Source organism: Cuculus canorus, chromosome 2 (assembly GCF_017976375.1).
Source record: "Cuculus canorus isolate bCucCan1 chromosome 2, bCucCan1.pri, whole genome shotgun sequence".
In the NCBI taxonomy this organism is placed as follows: domain Eukaryota; kingdom Metazoa; phylum Chordata; class Aves; order Cuculiformes; family Cuculidae; genus Cuculus; species Cuculus canorus.
Window position 1 is genome coordinate 20,654,617 of NC_071402.1, and position 25,646 is coordinate 20,680,262.

The following is a 25,646-nucleotide window of genomic DNA, read 5'->3' on the forward strand; positions in this document are numbered from 1 at the left end:
TTTTATTCTCAAAGATGAGTAGACATACACACTTTTAACAGACTCCAATGACAAAAAGGAATTTTAACTTACCCTCCTCCACCAAAAGCAAGGGAGTCCATGTCTCCTTTAATGAAGAACATGTTGTCTCCTGTCCATTTGAAAACCTAATAAAAAACAAAATAGACTGGTAAATTAAAATATCTGAACTTGTGGTTAGGGTGGAAGGGAAACCAAGCATCAGTGGAGACAGACTATAGGTGGCTAAAGGCCAATTTAATGAAGTCACCAAGTTTACACAGAATATTCAGGGAAAAAGTATGTAACAGAATTTTTGTCTGTGGTGTATACTATTTAAAATAAGACCATTCCAAAATAGGTGTTCTTTGAGCACTGGAACTTCTACACAATGACAAATACCAGAACAATTTACTTAGGTTGGACTATCGGCCCATTAAAAGGATGTACTTCATGAATTCACAGACAGACCCCTGGCAGAATTTTGAAATACTAGAAAACCTTCAGTACAAAGAATAGTCAGGTTGAATACATGTTTCACTATACAAACACTATGGACTTAGCATGTACTTACAGATTCTGTGGAAACACTAGTATGATGACATTTTTCAGCCAACTCCTAGAATTTTTCAGATTATTTACAGTTCAATCCATTCAGTAAGGCTCTTAAAATAACGCACATAGAGGAAAAAAGCAAAAAGCATATCAAGTTATTACTACTTACCTCAAAATCTGGAGAAAAAGTGAACAGAAAGGTCTCTCCAGTGCCATAAAAGCCATCACTCACTTTAAATGGTTCAGATGCTAGTGCACCAAAAACCTGTGAGCAAAAATATGCAAGATAAAATACTTAAGTCTCACAAAGCATCTGAGAATCTCTAATGCTACTAGCTGATAAATCTCAGAACCACAGAATCAGTTAGGTTGAAAAAGACCTTTAATATCATCGAGTCCAACTGTAAATTTAACACTGTCAAGCCCACCAGTAAACAGTGTCCCCATAAGTGTAAACATTGCCACATTTGGAATTTACTACAGGATAAGTCTTAAATGGTATCTCAGTTCCAAGAGCATTGCTTGATATATGATATGATGCTTTCTGGTACAATAAAAAAAGAATCAGGGTAGTAAAACAATTTATAGTATTCAGTATTAAGAACACTACAACAGTAGTTAAAGAGGTCTAAGGACTGATTATTGGACTTTTATATCTGATTAAAGTAGTATCAATTTTTCAGACTAGAATAACTACAAAACAAACTCATGCTTAGTTATGCAAAAATCAACTATACCCTATGAAGTACAACCCTCCCTGAATCAGTACTGTTGTGACTAATAGGAAGCTTGTTTCAACATTTGCAAGAACAGACTAGAAGTAAGTGCTAAAGCACTCCACAAGCACCTCTGAATTATCTGTATGAGAAAGAAAAAAAACCCCAAAAGTTCCTGTGGTTTTGTCAACATTAAACAGTGAGTTTGAGAAACATGGGACTGATGAAAGCGAGACATTAAAGCATCCTGATAATGCACATCAGACTGTGTCTCAAGGTCTAACAGATCAATCATGCCAACAGCAGATGTTTTGAAATCTTCTTGTTCAATTCAAGCACTAACCTCCTGTAACAAACTTTCAGCAATTCTAAAAAAAAGTATTCACAACAGCAAGCAAAATGGATTTGACGCAGGTACTACTACACATTTGAGAAGTCACAGTTGAGATTCCATTGTTACAGAGCATAAGAGAAGTAAAAATTACATATTGAACTTCCTTAAAATCATAACCTACAGAAGCTTCCTTTATTTGTATTTATGTATTTTTTAAGAAGAAAATGTTATTACATTGACAGGGTAATTTACTCATGTGTAACACTGTTCCTTTACTTAAGTGAAGGGAATTAATTACCTTTGAGCTTACATGTGAGGAATATATACACACTAAAACCTGATTCACTGGAGGAACTTTTAAACTTGCTTGGCAAGAAAATGTAAGTATCACTGTCAGCTAGAAGTGCTCACTTTTCAAAGGCCTCTATCAGTTTCAGATGCACTGTTAAACAGCAAATTCAGTCTAAAAGCTTGAAGTTCCATGATGTGAAGCGCAAGTTTCTGTACATTTGTTTTAATGCAAGCTCACCAGAAAACTAGCCAAAAATTTTAGGGTTTGTTTGTTTTGGATTTTTTCATTGTTTGGTTTTGTTTTTTCCTAGAGACATTTACTTCATTCAATATACAGGATCAAGCACCAGCAAAACACTATCTCTCTTATCCCACAGTCTAAATGACAGCAACACGCTTAAGAGAGAAAGAAAGTACCATTTTATGCCATTTATTCCTTGCTTTCTGAGGAAATCAGACCAGAACGAAGGGATTATTTAAAGAAGAAATGTTTGTTTTCCTGTTACTTTCCAGAAGGTGTTTTTTTTTTTTGTTTTGCCTTTTTTTTCCTTGTTTGTGTGAAACCAGTGTTTTTAAGATCTACAGCTTTTAATACCTTTTTTTACCTCATTATTAGTTAGATGGCCTCATGGGTCAGAGAAAGTTCGAATAAGAGTTGACCAAATACTACAATCTAATGCAGATTGGGCACAGAACATTGAATGATCATACAGACAAAGAGCAGGAACAATAGTACAGAGAGATCAGAGAAGTCCATCTCAATTCTGGCACGATAGCTGAAGAAATTCTTACTAGAACAACAATACAGGCTTATGGAGAAGAGGTGGGAGAGAAGAAAACAAAATTAGGAATTAAGTAGATCTGCACATTGTTATTCAAATTGTGGAAAACCAGCTGGCTGAAACACAATCCACACTCCTTTTGTACGTCTTAGTAGCACTAGACCAAGCATTCTCTTCCCTCACCATTTACATTATAAACAAAGCAGTTAATTCAAACCTTAAACTGAAGCCACAGTTCTAAGAGAAGAAACAGTAGTCCTATTAGAAAGAATACTAATTCTAAATCCTTTTTATTACAAAATAGGCTTGGCTTAATTGAAATGTTTTAAGTGAGAAGATTTCACAAAGTGATTCAGATTAGATAATCACTTGTTAGATTGATAGTAGTCAATCGCTCTAAGCTGGTACTTTGGGTAGTGCTGAAAAGTCCCTATGAATAAAGGCTGGGAGGGGGATTCTTCTATGCATGCTTTACTCAGCTTTGGCTGAAGCTTTTAATCATAAATTTCTTGGGCACCTTGATTAGAATACCTCCTAGAACTGAAGCAGACAATTTAGGTGGCTTCAAATTCCAACTTTCAACTAGAAAATGCTCAGCTTTAATGAACCATACTATGAAATGTTACACTTGCTTCTTAATCAAATTATTGCCAATATCAGATAAAGCTGTCTTGATAAACATGGACAACAAAGAATAGGGTCTCAGAGGAAATAACCCAGGAAATAAAACAAATTGTAGTTCGATGGGAAAGTACCTCAACTACAGATACAACAAAACCATAAAAATAGAAGCTACAAAGTGGGAAGAAGAACGGATGCCAAAAAGCACTGAGGAAGTACGCCCAGCACATGGCACAAGAAATACTCTGGTCATAATTCTGTCATTCTTCAGAAGGGCTAAATCTCATTTGAAATCTTCTCTGAACTAGATAGCTTAGAAAGCAGGGAGTGAACTTGGAGCATAAAATATGAAAACACCTGGTCTTCTGTGAAACACACTATTTTTATCTTTACATATTGCTAGTGAATTATTTGCGGATACACTCTCTTACAAAGAAGTACTCTAGATTCTTTTTCGGTCATGGAAAACAGTTTTATAGGACTAGCTGCCAGGAAGCCACAAAATATTAATTACCCTCTTTCAAAAAAATCTATAGCGTTCTTTAAAGAACTGGAATATGAAAGGGCATAGTAGGCTACCATTGTTTTATTTTTCATGATTGTAGATCCTTGCATCAGGAGGAGAAAGACTCTACATTGAATTTCTATAGACTCTGGATGAAAAGATGAGTGCAAAATTAAATTTTCTGATGTGAAATGCAAAGATGTCTCTCATTAGTAGCTACGAGACAGAACTACAGGAAAACATCACTCTCATGACACTGGACTGAGCATGTAAACTTTGCCTGAACCTTTCCTTCTGTGGAACACAGAATACTCGCCGAATACACATGGACTTCACTCACTCTTGTGTGGAACCTAGGCAAGATCTGGTATACGCTGTGAAAGACAGGTTCAGTAGGCACTTGTCCTAAAAGCCCAAGGAACACTTGCATAGACGTTTCTGAGCATTGGCCTGTAAACTGAAATTTGTCACTGCTTGTTTCACAAAAAGACTGACATGCCCACGAATTTCCTGTTTTGGTTGGGCAACTACGACACTGAACATGACAGTCGAGATAGTCATGTATGGAAACTCATCTGAATACTTTCAGCAACAGAACAATACTATGTGCTGGTGGCAAGAAAGTCCTATCAGGAAAAGGACTTTTGTTTTCTGGGCCAGAGAATCAGGTACTAGGAAGTAGGTATCTTTCAAATTAATCTGGAGAAGCAAGTAGGGGCATCAGAGAATGGAAGTTACCAGAGTACATTTGAAGAGTTTGATGGCCCTGTTGAGACATCAAGCCTATTGAACAATTATCTTTAAGGTTAAAAAGTAAAAGAAAAAAAGACCCCCTTTAAAGAATTTCTGGGAAAGAGTGCTCTACTAGCAGAGATTTAGAAGGGATTTTTCTTTTTTAAGGGATCACCGAGTCAGGAAACAGAAGGAAAAACAAGTTGCGACTTGAATTAGAAAACATACCCTTCATTTATAGTTTTCAACCCCCCCTGAATAATATGAGGTAATATGAGCCCATGCTTCCTGAAAATAGAAACAGTGGTTACCAAAGCGGGGCAGATAAGTGGAGTAAATGCTGTAGATTTTGCAGTGCTTCTGCAGTCCTTCATGACAGCAGTAACTTGCTTCCACAACAGAGAATAGAAGTTTCAGAAAGAAAAAAATCTCAGAATGCCTGTAACATTCAGCTGTTGTTAGAACACTTGAGAGAGGATGTTTGCTATTCAAATGGTGACCTGTGATCCACTTTCTGGAATTCACAGCCTAGTCAAAGGAGACTACAGCACAACTACAGAGACTCAAGTAAAAACTCATTATGCAGCAAAGACCCTACAGCCGTTGAATGGGAGAAAGATGCTGGCTGCAGTCACAGAATGTACCAAGAATCATTCGCCACAGCTGGTAATGACTCTCCAAATTCAACAGATCTTCCGGCATCAGGAAGTTTTAGAGACTTAATTTATCCTGCTTTAAATGCATTAAAAAAAAAAAAGGAACATTAATAGTAAATTCATTAATTGGGTATTATGAAACTCATGAATTGTAACAATGAATTTATATCATCGAAGTTCTGCCTAGAAGTGTAGTATGTCAGAGGACTGCTTGACAGCGAAACATGTTTTAAAAGTCTCTAAGTAACTACCAAAGGGGAAAACAGCTTGATGCACACAATTATCTTCCATGACGGGCTGAAGCGTCAGCTATTCCTTTACACTCTTCAAACATTTTTATTGCTGGGCCCTGCACCTCCACGCAAACATTTTCCTACCTGCCCATCACTGTCCTTGATGACCAACAGCACAGGTGTATCTAATCCCATCATAGTTCGATACAAAGTCTTCAAGCTCATGCCATGCTTTGCAGTACTGTAGACAAGAGTCCATGGATATCCAATGGTCCGTGGTGGAAGAGACTTTGTGAGCTGTTAGCAAGACAACAATGTTCTATTTAATACATTTATTACTATTATTAAGAATATTTTATTACATATAAATGAAAGCTGATTACGTTCTTCTGAATTACTACAGGTGACCCTAAAAGCTTCAGACCGACCCTAAAGTTTCACATGTATATTTTCTGTCCCTGGTCTCTCAAACAGTTCCAGTGACCTGCAGGAGAAGAACAATTTACCAACTGAAGGACATTCATTTGGCAAGGTCTTTAAATGGTTTATCTAAAGACAGTAAAACCATTTAAGTTATTCTTGCATAAAATACTATTCCGCATAAAATACGCACTGGGGTCCTAGATCACTCAAGTCAACAGGTAACAAGCTAAAGGTTAAAGGATGCTCACTCTCCTGTTCCTGTGCCTTTGAATGCAATCGACTTTGATTGAAATCTTCAATAAACATATTTAATAAGGTGACTTTGGAATGGACAACAAGAACTGCAGTGAAACCTAAGCTGATTTCAAGGAGGGATGAAGTAAGGACAAAGACACAGACCAGTTTTGTCATCATGCATGGGAAGTTTTGATTAGAAAAAAAAAAGAACATCTAAACACAAGACAATTCATAGGTAATGCATTTAATATCACACAAGGTCTTCCTTCTGGTGTATTTTACACTATGGTCAACACATTTATAATACATTGATGTACGATACTAAAAAATGACATATATTAATTAATACCTTTTCAATTTGTTCTGGTTGCAGTAATTCACTGGGATCGCTAAGATTTGGCCGGAATGCTTCAGGCTCCAGGTCTGTTTTGATATTTGTTGCCTGTTTTGAATTGGTATCTTCTCTTGTTGTTATCTACAAAAAGAACAAGAAGAAAATAAGTATTCATAATTTTATTAGCAGGGAAGATAAAGTTTGCAGGCTTAAAGTCATGCAGCTCCTGATTTACAGTTATGCAACTCCTTCAAAAGTTAGGAAATCCATTAGATTTGGTCTGACCAAGACTTTCACTGCTTCCAAAAGCAAGCCAGTACTCAACTATATACTAACAACAAATTACACAGACACCTAACTTGGAAGAAAGCTATGGTTTTGTGCTAAAAACCTTCAAAAAAACCAAACAGTCCTCATATAGAACTGAAGGACTTCAAATGCTTTTCAGAAGTTGGCTTACACAGTACTTGCATTTTGATACTAACATAGCATTTACGTTAAATGTAATTTAAAAACCCAGACAGAAAAGGAACTGACACTTCGACAGGGACATTGCTCAGTAGTTTCTGAATGAATACTCTTTTAGACTGCTTGTGAAAGTTTGCAGATATGCAGTAGACAAATGGAAAGACTGCTGTCAAGAATTTTAAGTAAAGCATCTGAATGTAGCACTAGGAATATTGCTGCTCCATAAGGTGATCTGCTGGAGTACTTATGGGAATCAAAGAAGAAAGAATTGAGAGGGAGAGAAGGAGAAAGCAGCAGTTACACTTAAGCTGCATAGTGAGCTTTGGGGTCTGGGCAAAGATGTCCTTATGCATGAAGAGCCTGTAGTAGTTTTAACATAAACTGCCCCATACAACTACCCTATTGAGTTGTTGTAGATCACCATTCAGTGGAGGTGACAGAAGGCCACAAAACTCATCAGACATTATAGTTCACAACAGATTGTTACTCCAGTCCACATTCATTGACACCTTGCAGCTAAAGTGCGACATATTGAAAACTACACTAGATGAAACCCAAACAGGTTTCCTTCTATAAATATTGCCGCAGGGATGGTTAAAACTTGCTGCGGGTATAGTGAAATCTGATATAGGAGTAGGACAAAGTGACCGAAGTTAGTAACTTAAGCCATTGCAGTAAGATTTATTAAAATGTTGAGAGATTTGCTAAAGAAAATAAAAACAAACCACAACTTAACAAGAGTAAGTGCATGTGAATAATTTATCAGCCTGAGCCAAGTTTCAGTGACAGTCAGACTGTCCAAATTATTTAAAGCCTGAATCCTGAGAATTTCAAGAAAATATCTGCTAAAACCACCTGCCAACTCCATTATAATAACCAGTGTTTACCACATACCTCATATCCTAAACATACAGGACATTACAGCATTTCACATAGCGTTACAATAAACTTTGACAGGCCTTTGCAAAAAGAGATTTCTTAATTAACAAAAGAAAAGCCAAATTCAAAGAAAACTGATACACGGATAAGACTATTTAAACAAAGTCAGCTGCCTGAGTTGGAAAAAAAAAAAAGGATAACTCTTCTCCCTCAAAAGACATGAAAAATTTACCATCAAGAACTCTTAACTTAAATATAGGCTTATAAAAATCAAAGGATCAAAGTATATTCATATGATAACTTAATTACAACATTGATTCTTAAGTCAAGAAAAGGTGTGCTTAAGAAGCATCAAACAAGCGAAAAGCTCAAGCCTTCCATTTTTCAAAGGAAGGAAACAAGCATTTCTAATGTAAATTATGCTCTCAATTCCACATCACAACAATTAAAAAACCCATATGCATTTATCCGTACAGTTTCACATACAAAAAATGACCTACAGACTGCATTATAGAATGCTACTCATAAAACGTCATTTGGAAATCCAACTTTTTTCCACCTTAAATGTCTTTCATCCATCACATACTACTGCTTCAACTGCATAAAAGTTTGGCATTGTTCAGGTGTACAGCAGAAAGCCTTTTCCCTTTGTTATTCTTCAACTTTAATCAAGTGAACCATGCAAAACATGAATAATTTAGAGTCAAGTGATGATGGTGGGGTTGTGGAGTTTGTTGGGTTTTTTTGTTGGTTGAACTTTTTGCCTTTTAAAATTTTTTTTTTTTTTATAGCAGAACAACTTTTCTTCTAGGAAGAACACGGCTTTGTAGAAGCAAGCAAAGATATGTCTGTTCAAAGGTATCGTTTCACAGAATGCAGTGTAGTTTCCAAACTTTCAAATTTACTTCCCACTAAGCTTTGACAGAGCAGACTGACCTGTAGTCAGATTCCAGAGGTTTCTGAGGTCAGCAACTGCGATTTAATCTACATCACAAACACTCAAATGTCCTCAAAGCAGAGACTTTACAGGCTCCAGCCAGACATATCAGGCTGATTTTTCAAGTCAGCCTAAACTTGAGTCTGGACATTCCAGGTGCAAGATACTTGAAGAGCTCTTGCACTTTTGGATTCTCCACCACCACTTGCCAGAAAGAGAATTGTTTTGTTCTCAAGTAGGAATGAAAGGGGTTTTTTTCTGTAAAATCTGATTTTCCCATGAAGTAGAATTGCACCTTTTGGGTTCATGCTCATCATTGATTTATGTAATCATACTACTTACAAAAGATTTTAAAGAAATTAATTACCTATTATTAAATAAACAGAAATAAGAGAGAAAATGTTTTCTTGTGTGTAATTACATAACAGGTGAAAAAAAGCCAAGATCAACATAAAAAAACCCCATAACTGAACCTCTTCAGAGTTTCAGCAGCCAATTACCATAGCAAATCAAAACACTCAATGCTTCTAAGGAGTTCCAAGCTATGCTTTCCATCAGTCACTTACATATGACGTACAGAGCAGCTAAAAATGTTAGAACTGTCAATGTAAAAATGTCAAAGAATTAAGAAACACCTAAAAAGAATGCAAATATTGTTCCAAGTTCATATCAGCAAACTGTCAAAAATCTGAACCGAAGTAGTGTTTTCAAAGTACTGTTTTTCAAACAGACAGTTCCATTACCAGCTCCATGTGCACAACCTTTGCTGCATTGAAACCGCCTCAGTTACCTGCTCGCATAACAGGAAAAATACTTACCTATTCCACAAAAGTTGTGAGGCCTCAAATTTGCCAAGTAGTGTGAGATTCTTGATGAAAGATCCCTATATAAAATTGAAGACCCGTGCAACAAGGTTTTAGACTCTTCACCTGGTTTGCATTCTTTTTAGGAAAGCCTTTATCTAACACAACACACCAATCTAAAGTGGAAGTTAAAACACATCACTCCAAGTCAAGCAGTACTGAGAAAAAGTTTTCAAATTCTGACAGAAAATTCCCGTTTGAAAAAGTTGGAAGTAATAATTCCATCAAAATTACTCATTCCATCATAGCATAATACAATTAAATAAATTCAAACCAAAGGAATTTTCTGCTGGATCCTTGTAGTGCTGTAGACAAGACAAACCCACAGGGTGTGGGACTTGCCCTGATCAAACACACTACAAAGAAAGACGTTTTATTTTAGTATCTGGAGATGGGGTTTATACTGAAGAGGGCACCTGGAGACGTCTGCAGAGTGTGCGCAGTTCTTCGCTATTTAGAGCATCGATCCTGCGGTGATACTCAGCCACTGACACTACCTGAATATGGAGACAGGAAGACAATAATTCCACTGACAGTTGAAGAAAAGTAAAAAGGTAAGAAAGAAAAATGTGGAGGAGAGTAATGAAGGGAAAATGTGCAGTGATAACAAACAAACAAGAAGTGCTAAAAGATGTTTGTTTCTGAAAGCACAAGATTCTTGTCCTTTCTCCTGTATGTAGGTGATTTTAGACGTATGAGTAGACACAGCAAAACTACAAATTAAACACTAATGGAACTAGCAGTCAGATATATCTCACTGTTCTACAATGAATATAGAGCCGATTCGGGAGCATATAAAGTTATCAGTATCAGGATGCTAAATTAGAAGTCAACCCAAGTTGCATGCCAAATGCAAACTCTTCAGCCCAAAGCCCTCTCAAACACTATTTACACCCAGATTAATGAAGCCTGTGAGCCTGGTGTGCTTTCCCAGATAAAGACTACAAGCAAGCCTCAGGCTTCTCAGTAGGTTCTGACTCTTCCATCTGGCAGTGAAGATAAATTTAAAGACAAAGTTGCAGGACTAAGGTTTAGTAACACCTCAATACCACCTCACAATATCTTTATCCCAGACTTTGTATTCACCTCCAACGCTTCAGGAGCTGCTCATCTGTCAATACATTCACTCCAAACAGCATCTCCACTTTGGCAGAAGGGGTACAGCCAGAAAGCCTGTAGTTAGAAAGCTCTAGAACATGCTGCTTTGGTGCAGTAAGCTGGCTAAGGGACTACCAACAGTCATTTTGATGTAACTACAGCAAATAATGTGATTTTGAGAACAACTCAAAATCATCATTTGTATGAAGGCATCTTAAAACAGCTGGTGGAGAGATTAAATGGATGTCCCATGTGGTAAGAGTGTATTAAAAATTTCTAGAGCCTACCACAGCGCAAAGGAAGATAACCACAAGTCCAGCAGCTCCCCATCTACCTGTCCCTACTACAAGGGGTTTGGCCAGATACTCGCCACTGTCCTGAGTACAGAGCCCACAGTCATGCATGACTGGCTCTTGAGCAGCGATGGTTCACTCTACCCCATGCAACTGCAAGGCAAGGAAAAAGGAATACTTGTGACATCCAGTTTTATTACTGAATAATCAGTAATTACTAGCACTCAATTTATTTCCACCATTTTCTACTGTTCTTTTACAAAAATATCAAGAAAATTGTTGCAAATTATATTGGTTTGTGCATTCTCAGAGTCAAGTAGCTATATGCAAAGCTTTAGAAATGTTCCAGTAAAGCATACAAGTGATAGTGTATTTTTATCCTTTTATTTGCTATGACAGTTCATTGAAAATGACATTGTTCATACCGGCACCTTATGAATATAATCCTGAAAAGCCTTGTTGCTTCTTTAAGCTCAGCCCCTATCACAAGAGGCAGTATTTAACTTACAATAGGACATAAAACGTGTGGTTACGTGAGGAGATTCTTGGAAAAAAAAGCCAACAAAACCAAAATCCAAAAAATAAAACACTCACCATCCCTGACATCTTTATATAGTTGCTGTTTCACATACTAGAATGTAGACAATTTTGTAGGTAATGCCAACTTGCCTTTGACTTGTCAAACACATACTTTATCACTGTCCCGCACCTAGGAACTGCTGCGATCAACACACTGTGATCTGACACACCATTATTATGCCATGGCGGTGCCTGCATCCTCACAACAGTGTGCACAAGGTATTTTGATAAGTTTCTTACCAGAAAGAAACATGAGTACTTATCTAAATTTGTATACAACAATAGCTCCTTGGCATCCTAAACCTGTTGAACAGCCTCACGCTACATCTTCATGCTTGTTCTCTGAACAAAAGCCAGCATTGTGGCAGACTATGGTACATAATGACAAACATCATAAACAGCATATCATAGAATGTCAAACTACCAACCAGGAACTTTAAGAGCAAGGAATCCAACCTCTCAACCCATGCTAATTTTAAGTATACAGTCCATTCTAAATTATGTGAGTAAAACAGAAGACAGACTCAAGATTATTAACTCATCACTGAACCAGGGTTTAAATGAGTACGTTAAGATATCTCAGCAGTTCAGCTACCATACGTCACCTTCTATAAAATGCTTATGGTTTAGGTCAACAGACTATTTTTGCCTTGGAGTGGACAAGATCACGTACTTCAGGATTCTGGAGTTTTATATATAATCATAAAGTCATGTATGTCTACACCCACTGGCAACTACCTTCTACAACTTCATTCAGGAACTGATGGAGATGTATCCTGACAACACCCGGCATTTTGTCCCTGCAGAGGATGAGGAGGCTGTTTTGAAATGTTAGCAGTTCCAAATTTATTCTGTTTTATGAACTGGCTTAATTCACAGTCTGCTTATGCTGTTTCTTCTTCCATCAAGACTTCTTCATTTTCCTTCCCTGTAGTCATATTAATTCTCTGTTCTCTTTCACCAAGCTAAATGAACGAATTATTTTTCTCCCCACAGCCCCTACATCAGCTGTCTGTTCTCCTGATCATTCCAGAAGCTACTTTCTACCTTGTTCCACTTTGAACTTCCATTTCTAAACACCAAATTTCATTAGTTTTTCACAGTCTTACAAATACATGGAAGGCAAGGCCTTTAATTCATGAAAGACAAATGTAGTTTTGTATGCATCATACTGGACTGTGGTTTTCAATACAAAGTGTTTCTTTGTAATAAAATTATTTTATTTTTTTGGCAAGCAGCAGTGGATGCCAGGTATCAGTATTTCAGCAAGGCTTTTGATTCTACCCTATAGGAGACTTGCAATCAAATCAGTTACATACCACGTGTGTGAAGAAGGCTCCGAAATTGTCTGGACCATTAGGCTCAAAGGGTTGATGTAATCAATGATTAAGGACTGTAACAGGTTCCCAAGGGAGGCTGCAGAATTTCTATCCTTGGAGGCTTTCGAAGTTTGACTGAGCAAGGTCCTGAGCCAACCTGGACAAGTTGTTACACTTAAGTCCTTAAGGTACGGGACAAGACTTTCCAAATTCCAAACAGTCCATGTTCTTATACAGAAACTACCAAATCACCCAAAATTGTAGCAATCTATTTTGCTCAAGATGAAAGTGCAGGCCTACCTATCTGAGTCTGCTATATGCTTTACTTACTGCACTCTTCCCACTTAGCCATATTAGCACCCAGTTTTACTGATACTCAAAGCTACGTTTTTTAGAAATCAGGAAGAGTTCCTGAAGGACTCTCTGCTGTCTCTCTAGTTATTTTCTGCCTCAAAAAGAATGCAGGACGAGGGAAGGACAGTTAAACCATTTATGGTTAATCTGGGTGCTGGCTGGAATAGACCAAATCAAACTGTGTAAAGCCAGGAGATTTGTGTGCTTCAGGGCAAAAGTGATTCTTAGGGACTTGGAACAGTCTACCATACGACAATTCCAAGGGCTAATGAAGCCTGAAATTACATGGGATATATCCTTAGAGATCTGATACTTCCTGCTACGTGCATAAGGGCAACATTAATAAGCAAACAGGGGATGAGTCATGTGAGTCTTGCAGCATGAATGCCTTTCAGCTTGACTCTTCATACTACATGTATTGGAGTGGCTGAAACAAAGAATGGTTTGGTTTGGAAAGGATCTTAAAGATCATCTCATTCTGAAGCCCATGCCATGGGCAGAGACATCTTCCACTGCATCAGGTCACTCAAAGCATCATCCAACCCGGCCTTCAACACCTCCAGGGATGGGGCTTCCACAACTTCTCTGGGCAACCTGTTCCAGTGCTTCACCACCCTCATAGTAAAACAATTCTTCCTAATATCTAATCTGAATCTACACATATTTCTAAACCCTGCTTTTCTGTAAGTACGTCAGAGTACCTCACTCTTGCAACCTGTGCTGGCACACGCAGTGAGCAAAACAGAAATAAAAATTCCTTGTGTGGAATGTTTTGTCCTTCAGCAATGCACATGAAAAAGCAGTTAAAACTGTTTGAATGTCCAGAAAGGATAGTTTGTCATGCAGACGGTAACACATCAGCCCGTTCAGCCACAGGTCACATCAACCTGCTATACACAGCTGTAAACATGGAAACTGCTTACAACACTTTGCATTGCCCTGGCAGTTTAACAAAGCCACGAGTGACCAGCACAATCCATGTTTGCTAACAGGGTGCTGCAATTGCTGCCTTCAAACCAAGTACAGCTAAACTTTAAGGATTAACAAGTAGCTGAAACTGTCTCCTTAGAGGAGGTTCTTCTCAGAGCTGAACAGTGCTTCTGAAAGATAAGAATGGAGAAACTGTAATGGTCTAAGTGGTTCTCTTCAATGTAAGTTATCACAGAGAAACAGTAATGGTCTAAGCGGTTCTCTTTAACGTAAGTTATCTATATCGTCATCACTAACTGTGAATATGAACTAAAAAGCAAATATTAAGAAAGTTGAACAAAGAACAATTGTACTTGGAATCTTATCATGAACATTATTTCTTGAGAGTCAAAGTTTCACCTTTAAAGTTCCAGAATATTTACCTGAAAAAATAAATGCCAATCTATTTCTATCAGGCTGTTCACAAAGTTACTTGAAAATATCCGTCCATATTAAATTAATCCGTAAATGAGGACGGAGAGGACAGGATTAAACTCTTTATAAAGTCTTTAAATATCTTCCTATGAAAATAAAGGGTACATTTGTGAACTGAATGCTGTTATGAATACTTTAAGAGAAAACACAAACTATATTTTTTAGACAAATTTAGTTTCCTCTGAAAATGTTAAGACGCTACTTGAGAGAAAGCAATATTGAAGAATTATTCTTCTCCATCACAAATATGAATGCTTGGGACATAACGATTACATTACAATGCATTAATACATGGGGTTTACCACACCAGAAAAAGTTATAAGGTATCATTTTTGGGGGGGGAAAAAAAAAAAGGACTCATTTAATTTGACTTTTTTTTTTTTTGAATGAGGGAGGCTGCAAAGCTAACTATTTTCGACTTTGAGGGATTTTCAGCCAATTCAACTCCCTGTCAATCCACTGATGACAAGGAAAGGAATATACAAGAGCCAGCCACTTTGAGCAGAGTAAACAGGCTGGAGAAGCACAGCAGTTCCCTGAACTGGCAGGAACTGTGTTTTTTTCTCTTTCAATACCCTTAAAACTGGTCGTCTCAGAACTGTTCTGCACACCAAGGTGCTTTCCAGAGCAGGGACAGAAGAGCTGAGAACATTACAGGACAGCAACATTCTCCTTGTGATCAGTATTGTCTCCACAGCTTTGCAGAATGGACTGTCAAATATCTGCCTTGAAGTGCTCTAAGCCCACAGCACCTGCACCAAGCCTTAATTAACATGTACTGAACATAAATTAAAATAAGTGCAATAATAACAAGAATTAATACATTAACTTGAAGAAAGTAATCAAAGCCTGCATCACATAGAAAGTGTTACATCGAGTCTGGAAACCTTTATGATGAGTTATTTTTTCAATATATGAGAAAATACTAATTTGAGGGATATGATAATTCCAGCAAGTGAAATAAATTTCACACGGGTAAACATTAAACACAGGTTAGCATGTTTGTGCAAATAACTAAGAATTACATTTATGAGTTACTTTCTTAAACAGGCAGGTCAGACAACTTGACTCATTTTGTCCAAAGAAAAAAGATCCGTAGCAGCATTTCCAATAAACACCATCTCTCTTGCAAAACAATTTAAGGAAGCTTCAGCACCACCAAGTACTATCAACCAAAGGTTCAGCTGCTAAATTCACAGCCCCTGGTGCCTGACCTCAAACTACCTCCCCAGGAGAAAGAAGGCCAAGCAAGGTGACATCTCATTCTGAGAGTGCCATGCAGAGATCCTCTCAGGTATGACAAGAAAGTGCTATAAATGTTTAGAAGTATATAACTGAATCACAGCTGAGTAAGGAAATGTTTGTCTCATTTTAATTAGAATAAGGACCAGCTAAAAATCAACCCCAGATTACAGACCACACAGAGAAGATAATCCTCTACTGCTTATTTGTTTTCTTTCAACTTACAAACAACCTTTTCAAATGTACTCTGCATTTGTAGTGAGGCCTATTATTTCACAATTATTAAAACTGTAAATATAACAACCTAATAATTAAATGGAAGATCTAGTCGAAGTGTGAATGCATAACCCCCCTAATTATTTAGGATAGTGGGGTATAGCAAATATCTGTCATCGAGGAAAGGTTCTACGCTTGGTGATCAGTGTGAGATGGATTGCATGCTGCTTTTTATTTTATAGAGACTCAGATCATCAGTTCACTCTATTACTCTAACCCAAAACTTGGTATGGGAAGCTGGCTTCAAAAAGATCTTTGTACTAGTATTATTGGATTGATGCAACCTTGTGACATCGATAGGGATAAAGTACTAAATTCCCATCTTCCACATGTAAGCCTCTATTATCTTAGCTCCCTAACAAAAGAACTACAGCCACTAGCTTACCAACTACAGCTAGCCAATGTATCAAGAATCTTAAAAGTTGTGCAAGTCTCAAATCACTGAATCTACTAAACTCAACACCAGTTTAATTCCCTTCACAGAACATCTTACAAATATAAAAAGCCAAAGTTAATTTTTTGTTGGTTTGTCCCCTTTGGCTATGCTGCCTATCTAACCTCAGCAAAACATTCCAGCAAGCATTCCCAAAGGCGGCAATCCACCTTCTGTTCTCTTGCATTGTTTAGATGCCTTTTGTCTAAAGTGCTTTGACAGAAAGAATAGTTGCCCACATTTGTGACATTCTGGAAACTCACTGGCATTTCTTGTATTGCAGTACAATAAAGAGACACATTAAAAACCAAGCAGATCAACTAAATAATTTTGAAGTCAACATTACTGGCTTTTTGAAGAGGGAGCATAACAGATTGGTTAGTCGCCAAAATTTTGATCTCTTACCCTGAGAAAGTATCCAATCCCTACAATATTGAGCCCAAACTTACTGTATCACCACAAAAATAACGTAGGCCTTTCAGGTAAATAATTCAGGTCAACTTAGTGGCTTCAAGGAAGCATTTGTGTTTTCTGGTACCACTCAATTTCATCCAACAATTCTGTTATTTCATGTCAGATGGGTTTCCATCCAAATTTCAGAACAACCACTGATAAAACATTTATTCAAAACTCTGTACTTCATACTTGCTGCTCAAGTCTTTAACACGTTTCTCACTTTGTCCCGCATAACACAGAAGTAATGGTACAAATACGCCTTCCTTCCTTTTTTGCATGTCTTGTTGACATAGCAACATTTTAAAAACACTCCCATATGTATATACTTCTATACCTTTTGTTCTGATTTGACTTGTTTTACACACTACAATAATCTCTCTCACAGCAAAGAAGATTTGCATGCAATTTTCTTCAGCTCAATCTCTCCCTAAGAGCTGTTAACTGTTGCTTTTATTAGCATATTTGGAGTCTGGCTAAAATGAAGTGTTGAACCTAAGGGAAATAATTATAACAAGGGATACTACTACTTTTTTCAATTAGCTGGGCAAAGTATATCTGTATATCTACATTTTTATATATATATATTAAAGAACACAGATATCTTTTACACTGCTACAGGGTATGCTCAAATTACATTTCAGTTAATACAGGAATTACATCTGCATTCTGCATTCCATTGCCAGAGAGGGAAATTAAGAGCCTATTACACAAAAAAATATTTTGTTAGTTAGGAACATACAATTACAGAACCAGTTGTGCCACATAATTTCATATTCTGCAAGTAATCTGGCTACAAATAAAGTTATAAATAAAAACCAAAGTAAACAGCACTTTTGAAAAATATGCACCGACCCCCAGATATTGGTAACTCTTAAAAAGATAGTAAAAAGCCTGTCACAAGCAGAGTCTGAATGAAAAAAATCTCCCAGATCTACCAGCTGGTAAAAGCAAGTTGTATATTGTCAAGCTCACTTCCTTTCTGTCCCCAAGATGTTACTGTTTTGCAAGTCTCACTGAAAACCATTTCCTTTACACGTTACTATAAATTTAAGTCTTTTGGGGCAAAACAACACTTAAAAACCACAACAGGGACTTTCATAAATCTAGTAACCTGTAAAAATGGTGATATTCCTCCCTATTTCATTATAAATATGAGACTGTGAATATAGTATACTTATTTCTATCAACTTAGACGCATTATCGGACCTTCATATTGTTGAAAGACTTCTGAGAAGGTTTAATCAGATGGTAACTCAGGAGATCTGCACTTCTCTAATTAAATGCCAATGCAAACTGCTGTTCCTGGTGTTTAGCTATAAATCACATTTTTGTTGATAAAACACATTACTCCAAGGGAAAAACAAACCACCATCACCCTAAAACTGCTGAATCCCTTAATGCTCAAAGTAGTTTCTCTTACCTAATGCAAATGGAATCCCAGCAATTAGGTTACGCACTTACAAGTAAGGAAAATCCATGACTTAGCATCCTGTTTACACATTCAAAATTTAAACTTCCAGAAACTGTCTCTGCACCACAACATTACAAGAATGCAATAACAAATGAAGCCTCTACACTGAAAATTACCAGAGCATTTTTATGATTAAATGGCTGGTGCTTTCTTCCCTTTTTCCCATACCAGAGATAAGACATTTCCTCCTAAAATTAAAATGAGACTGAAAAAAGAAATAAAGCAATCATTCAAAGCTGTTTGGAAGCATTCTCTGTACCTGCTGTCAGCTCCCGGCACAGGCAGAGCCCCACGATGGTGACAGGACAGTTTGCTGGATGCACACATTTGACTGACACGGCAGGGAACAAATGAACAAGCGTACAGTAGGGGGATGTATCGCAAATGATGACGATACAGAAGAAAGGTTTCCTGTATTCAAGAGTGGCTGCAGAGCATTAGTTTGTTAAAAAGACTAAGATATTTAAAGATACAGAACAACTTAATTTTTCTTATATAATACTGAAGAATGAAAAAAACCCCACAACTGAGAACTGCTTCCAATATTCCACTGCACTGTAATGGTTGATAAACAAGTTCTAATATAATAAATTTGTATTCAATATTAAACCAATAGTTTGACATAGTTACATTGACAACTCTGTATAAATGTTATCAGTTCTTACAGTCCAGAGCCAGTTAAAATAAATGGTCAGTTAAGCTTTTTTTAAAACTATTACTTCTAAAAGAGGGTTTAAAGCGCTTGGAAACTGTTAGCCTCACAGCATTTTCAGTTTTATACACTACAAGAAGAAAGTGAATCCTTTTGTCTATAAGCTAAACTTGCTGCATGGGTTAAATGCTGGTCCAGCTATAAAGTATTTTTGGAATAATGATTTATTTTTTTTTTTCCTTAAGAAAGGACGTTTAAACAGACACGCACAACAGTAATATGCACAACAACCCTTTAAGAATTTCCTTGTAGTAGCAACTGGAGGTTTTTTTTTCAACTTCTCTCTCCTCCAAAAACACACAGTGCTGCAAGTCCTGGGTAGAAGTATTCAACAGGACAAAGCAGCAGCAGGCAGCATTACAACAACATTAAAACACTGCTCGCTCCTGCTGTTGCACTGTGATCTAAAAGCCAAGATGCCCAAGCAGAGAAACCAACACCAGAATTTGTATATAACTATACTGCAGACTGCACACTGGAATGTCTCACTATCCCACAGTATCTAACTAAACGCAATTTTGATGGATAAAATGTTTTTATTTTTAGTGAAGCCTCTCTCAGGAGCTGGGAACTCTAAAACTCAATTTGTTCTGACTTACGGGAATTATTAAGGTGGAGACAGAATTATTTTGTCACTGGGACATTGAAAGCTGGGATTTAGGAAATTCATACACAAATAATACACTAGACACACACTGAAATGGTGTAAGGGTCAAACAAAAAAACATATGCTTATTTATTTGATGTTTTTTAAATAACAAGCAAGCTAGCACTGAGGTAAAATAAGAACAAAAGGTGGACAGCCTTAAAATTGTTTCAAATGAGGCAATTAAAAACAATATAAAAAATAAAGTACAAGCTACAACTTCCCTCCCTCCAAAGTCTGGCAAATCTCTAAGGAATGGAGACCATGCAGAGAAAGTATTTCAAACTACCTCTGGACCTGCAACTTCTGAGCCCAAAAGCAAAAGCCAGCCACACAACCAACTCCCCCACAGCCTATTTCAGCAGCCTTCCCCGCCTCGACCCTGTCTCAGAAAAACAAACAAAAAAATTCCTCCAGATCACTAGCCAACACGCTTGTTTCTCAAAAATTAAGAGAAAAAAAAAAGAATCTTGGCCAACACAATTTTTTTTTTGTTCTGTAACAGGTAATCTTCAACAATTTAAACCACTTACTTGGATGTTTTAACTTCTCTTAGAAAAATTCAGCTCCATGCACAGCTTCTCAAAAGGATTTAAAAAACTTGCTCAAACGATGAGAGAGCAATAAACTTGTTAGATCTGAAAAAATCACTTTTCCAGTTAATTACAATTGCAGAGTGTAATAGGAACAAGTGCAGTAGTAACTCTCCATGAGAGCCCTGTCCAGTCTTGTTTCACGTCCAGCCCCCCAGCAGCAGCCACCCCACCAGACAGTAGCTGCTCTGCAGCTGGAGAATCTCCTGGAGGGAGAGGGTGGGTGGAAAGCAGGTCAGGAGAGCCTGAGCACCATCATGCAACAGCGCAAGCCTATAAGTGGCAAAAGCTTTCTCTTGTGACCAGCTGTCACCACAGCCTTTTAGCAGTCTTCTTTCCAAACTGGTGGAAGATGTATTTCTATTAGCCAGAGAAGGAAGCCTACAGAAGAAGCCTGACCCCAGGAGCATCCCTCAATTAAAGATAAATTAAATAATCTCCCCTTTTATTCTTTGGTGCATTTGTGGATATTACTGATGTGTTAATTTGAACCAGAACCTCCTGTCTTGTTGCTAGTTAACACATCACTTGCCATAAATGTACTTAATTAAAAGGATTCTAGAGAGGACTAATGGCTCAGGGCCAATATACGTGCAGAACAGCAGCACATACTTAACAGCATCCACCTGTTCACTACCTAGACAACAGAGCAACCCAAAATGTATTTAACTACACTGAATGATAACCTTTTTGCAATTATTAGTTTGTAACCAAGCTACGTATCTCCACACAATCAATGTTAAAGGCAGAAGCACGAGTCCGTTCAATAACTGTAATTTATGATGCGTTTTTTTTCCTAATAAACTGATTAGTCTTAAAAAAAATAATTTTTATAAGACATATAAAAGTCAGCCAAATTAAGGTCTGTTTTATCTTTAATAAAAGAAAGAGAAGTTTTATTCAATTAAAAAAAAAAAGCCCTTCAGATGACTAAGGAAAGACTGCCAGTCTAGCAGCAGAGAAAAAAAGTGCCAACAGATACAGGTACCACTTATGAAGTGTCTTATTTTCACTCCAAATCAATTATCTAGCTTACACCTTTTACCATCCAAGATTTAAAGTTATCACATGACAAGATCTCATAACCACCCTAGAAACAGGATACTAAGTACAGTAACTCTAAACTTGAGCAGGAAGATTGGATGCTGAGTGAGAAGAAACATCTTTGCAGTTTGATTAGACAGCATTATTCTGTTTCACCTAGTAGCTAGCACAACATTCCAATACGACAGCAACAGAAAGTTGTGATGCTGAACTCTACAACCCCTACATCTAATACGCATACTTTTTGATCAATACTACATTAGTAAAAAGTAATTTATTCCCCCTGCTCGAACAGGGACAGAGGTTAGTTCAGAGAGATACTGGGGGGGTGGGGGGAAGCTTAATTACTCAGTTTAATTAGAACTTGCTGTTGATTACGCATGAAGCAGTTGTGTAGGTGACCAGGTTTTGTGAGGAAAAGCTACAAATGTGGTACACTGACAACAAGCATTTGCAAGCATCTCCCAAGGAGATTACACAAGACATATGTATAAAATAAAATTGTTCTCAAAATTTAATACTCCAATTTCAGAAGTAGCCCTGAAAACTGAGAAAAACATACAAATCACAGGAATCAGACAGCATAACTCAAGTGCTTCAGTGCAATTCATGTAATTTGCATTTTTGACTGAGAAGAAAGCTTGTTTTTATTCTGTTGTATTGGCTTGCCTCGAAACAAATTGATAAGCAATGACATCAGTTTCACTTTCAGTTTTCTATCTACTTGTTAGAATGTAGTTTCAGACAGATGAGATTGCTATTCAATTGCATCTAACAGGCATGTTTCACAGATTGTAATAAAAACTCCAATCACCAAAAAGCCCAAAAGAAAAACCTGAAAGTTGCCTCAAGTAGTGTTTAAAATAGTGTAGTTTCAATACACATTAGTATAGTATTGCAGAAAACTCCTCTAGAATTATAAAATCTGTTAATCTTATCAGATTTAATTATAGAACAGCATTTTACAGCTCTGAAAAGAGATGAACATCCTGTATGCTTATTCCTTGTATTACAGTTTTAGGATATAAATTGCCAAGAACTTCAAAATTAGGAAGACATCTAATTTAGATGCTCAGGCCATCTAAATGGTCATCTTTGGAAAGAATCCCACTAGGTGAAAGAAACGCAGTTTCATATTTTTATGATATAAGGGAAACAAAAGTCAACCAAATTAAGGTCTGTTTTCTCTTTAATAAAAGGAAGGCAAGTTCTATTCAGTAAAAAAACCCCCAAAACAAACAAGGCATTTCGGATGACTAAGGAAAGAGTGCCAAGCTCAGGAGTAATGAAGTTAGAATGCAATTCAAAAATAAAGAAATAAAACTCAGGTACTGGCTAGTAAACAATACTACTTTATTTTCTAGAACAGCTGGATCTTTGTAAAAGTTGTTGCAGGCAAAGCTAACATGGGATTAAGTTAACTGAGGTGTAATCCCTTCCCCCTTTCCTGCTACAAGGAACACTAAACAGTACAAAAGCCACCTCCCATGATATTCAGTACAACACAACTGGCACAGCTTCTCAGCTGGCTAATGTTTCCATAAGAAAGGAAGTCTAATTTGAGAAGTCATCCTTTGTTTCCTTTCAACAGATTAGGAGAAGGGGAAAAAAGGCAGCATTAATCCATCCACAAAATTTTCCTCGGGAATTTCAAAGGTTCCCTGAAAGCTATTGAGTCTCAAAAGCACCAGCTTTATAGCTGAATGATTCTGCTTCAACTTTCAGCAGAGGCATTGCCCCGGTTCTTGTTGTTAGACGCATGAAATAACCATCAGTTACAATCCCACATTCATGATTCCAACTACAGGGCAGCTCCCAGTGAAAATTTCAAAATTTTCACTTAAAAGTTTTAAATACATTCCAAACAGATTAAGTAGAGAAAGTAAATAGAGCAAAGCAAGAAATATCCCATGCATGAATTTGAGAGAGTACAGCGTTGCTTGTTAATTGCAAAGGCGAGGATGAAAGTTACCAGTCTCTACAAAGGGCAGTGCATTATGTTAATAGGCACCAGAGTCTCTTCAATCAAATTAATTTGTTGTAACAGAACCATTTCTAGTATTGCATGACTGCTGAAATTCAAGATCTCATCCCTCCAGTACAAAAGCAAAGCCTATTAAACGTGCTTATTAATGCACAGCAACATAGGCATAGTGACACATCCTGTTTTTTAATAGACAACGTATGATGTTAAAACCAAACAACAACCTTGCTTGCATATCTAATGTACTATCAAAAAGAGACGACCTTTCAAGAAGCACAATAGAAAAACACTTATTTTGAGGACTATTAACCTGGTGCAACTTTACACATTGTGTGCACTGTTTCATTCAAGGAGCCTGCAACTTCCATGCTCTTTTCCCTCTCTGCTGACCCAGTATTATCCAGCTTGCCATACAGCATTATGATCATACCACATTTTAAAATGTAAGAAACAAGCAGCTGTTTCACTAGCATCTGAACACTGAGCATACAGCAGGGAATGGAAGCAAACTGACAGAGAAACATGATTAGGAATACCAAAACTTAAAGACAGTGGCACAAACTGAAACGCTCACTTTAATATAGAAATGTTGTAGGTTACAGTTCAGATCCAATAACGAACTTAAGCATTTACACCCAATACTCCAACCTTGAAAAACCTTTTTCAGAGGTGACCTGACCAGGAGACTTAATCACTGTTTGTGATCTCCAAGTTTCTACAAATATACAGAAACAGAATTATGAGACACTTTAGAAGTGAGTTTTGTTAATTCTGAAATGTTGAGTGGAGTGTCTAAGTCAAATACCATTTCAGAAAGGCAGAACTTCATTTCCAAGTAATGGCTTCATCTAGTAAATATTTTCAAACCGTGCCTAAAGTTCCAACTGAAATTCAGTTTGCCAAATAAGTTATTTCCAGAAGTATTGTATCTGTATTTTCCACAGAAATTGAGTATGCAGAAGGTAAAGATTATGAAATGCTAGTCCAGAACATGCCCAGTGAAACTGGGAAAAATCATTTGCAAATATCCGTCAACCCATGCTTTGTTTTGGAAGTTAACATCTAGACAGCTTTAAATTAAACTGATTTTCTTTATTTTCCAAACAATTGACAGGCTAAAGGAAACAATGAAACAGATGAGCTTCCAACCACTTTAAGACCAGCTCACAGGTCCTAAGAAAAGAAACTTCCTGTTTTCAAATATCTTGTGGATGAGTCTTTAGATTTATGTGGCCCTGAGGTATGACTCAATCCTGCATCAGAGCAATAAATAAGATCAAATGACAGGGGGAACAGGGGACGGGGAAGGAAGAATCAACACTTTAAATCATTATGAATTATTCTAGTACAGAGCAATTCTTCTGTTTCCTTAACGGATTATTTCAGGTTTAAATAGGAACCAATTTCCTTAACTGATTTCTTCCCAAGCAGTACTTGGGTTTGGTTATATATTGATTCATGGTTATTTCTAATAAGTCAGTTACCTACTAGGTGTGTAGCAAATAATACAAAGAGTCAGCTAAAGGATCCCCTGGATACGGTGCGGCATTTTAATATGATAGCAGGAGTCTTGGTGTCTTTGTCACTGGTTATATCTACTGGACTGCTTCAGGGAAAAGGCTGATAGGAAACAGACTACTTTGCATACATGAAGAAGCCGCAGCATTAGCAGGTGAAAAATGGTGCAAGTTCAAACTAAGAGTTCAGTTCTATTTGTTGATCTATTTAATAAGCTTATAACCCAACTCCTACTGCTTGTTTCATACACTACTGATCTTCGATTTTGCTTCTTCCTTCTTTCTATAATTCCTTTTCCACAACAACAAAAAAAAAAAGGAAAAAAGCACTTCCTTAAAGATTCTTCATGAAAAGCTGTGGCTGAACGTATTAACAAAAGGACCACCAAAGAAGCAAAATCTAACTCAGAGCACCACAGCTGGGTTTCCCCTTAATCATCTTCTCTGGTTTTCCAGTTTTAAGATATTGTACAGTGATAGCAGAGAGGACATTGTTTGGAAAAGAAAGCTACTCCACTAACTTCCTCTTTTGGCAGATCAACAGTACTTCCTTTTGTACACTAAGATTTTGCATTCCATTTCCCTTCCACCCCGAGTTTTCCCATCCCCGTGTTCTAAAAAAGGCAGCCTATTTTTCCTCTCAATACCCACAAAAAGGTTTC

General features: G+C 37.1%; 1 protein-coding gene across 11 annotated transcripts in view; it reads right to left on the minus strand.

The window, feature by feature from the left end:
- Positions 1-25,646, minus strand: part of OXR1 (oxidation resistance 1) — a 273,264-nt gene that overhangs the window by 4,621 nt on the left and 242,997 nt on the right. For 10 of the 11 annotated variants that reach the window (XM_054057094.1, XM_054057089.1, XM_054057097.1 and 7 more), the window contains 5 exons: positions 9,980-10,060; positions 6,432-6,557; positions 5,567-5,719; positions 722-817; positions 73-146 (listed from right to left, as the gene is read on the minus strand). In XM_054057094.1, the coding sequence (XP_053913069.1) occupies positions 73-146; positions 722-817; positions 5,567-5,719; positions 6,432-6,557; positions 9,980-10,060 (530 nt within the window). The remainder of the gene's footprint in view (positions 1-72; positions 147-721; positions 818-5,566; positions 5,720-6,431; positions 6,558-9,979; positions 10,061-25,646) is intronic. The other variant, XM_054057090.1, reaches the window with a different exon arrangement.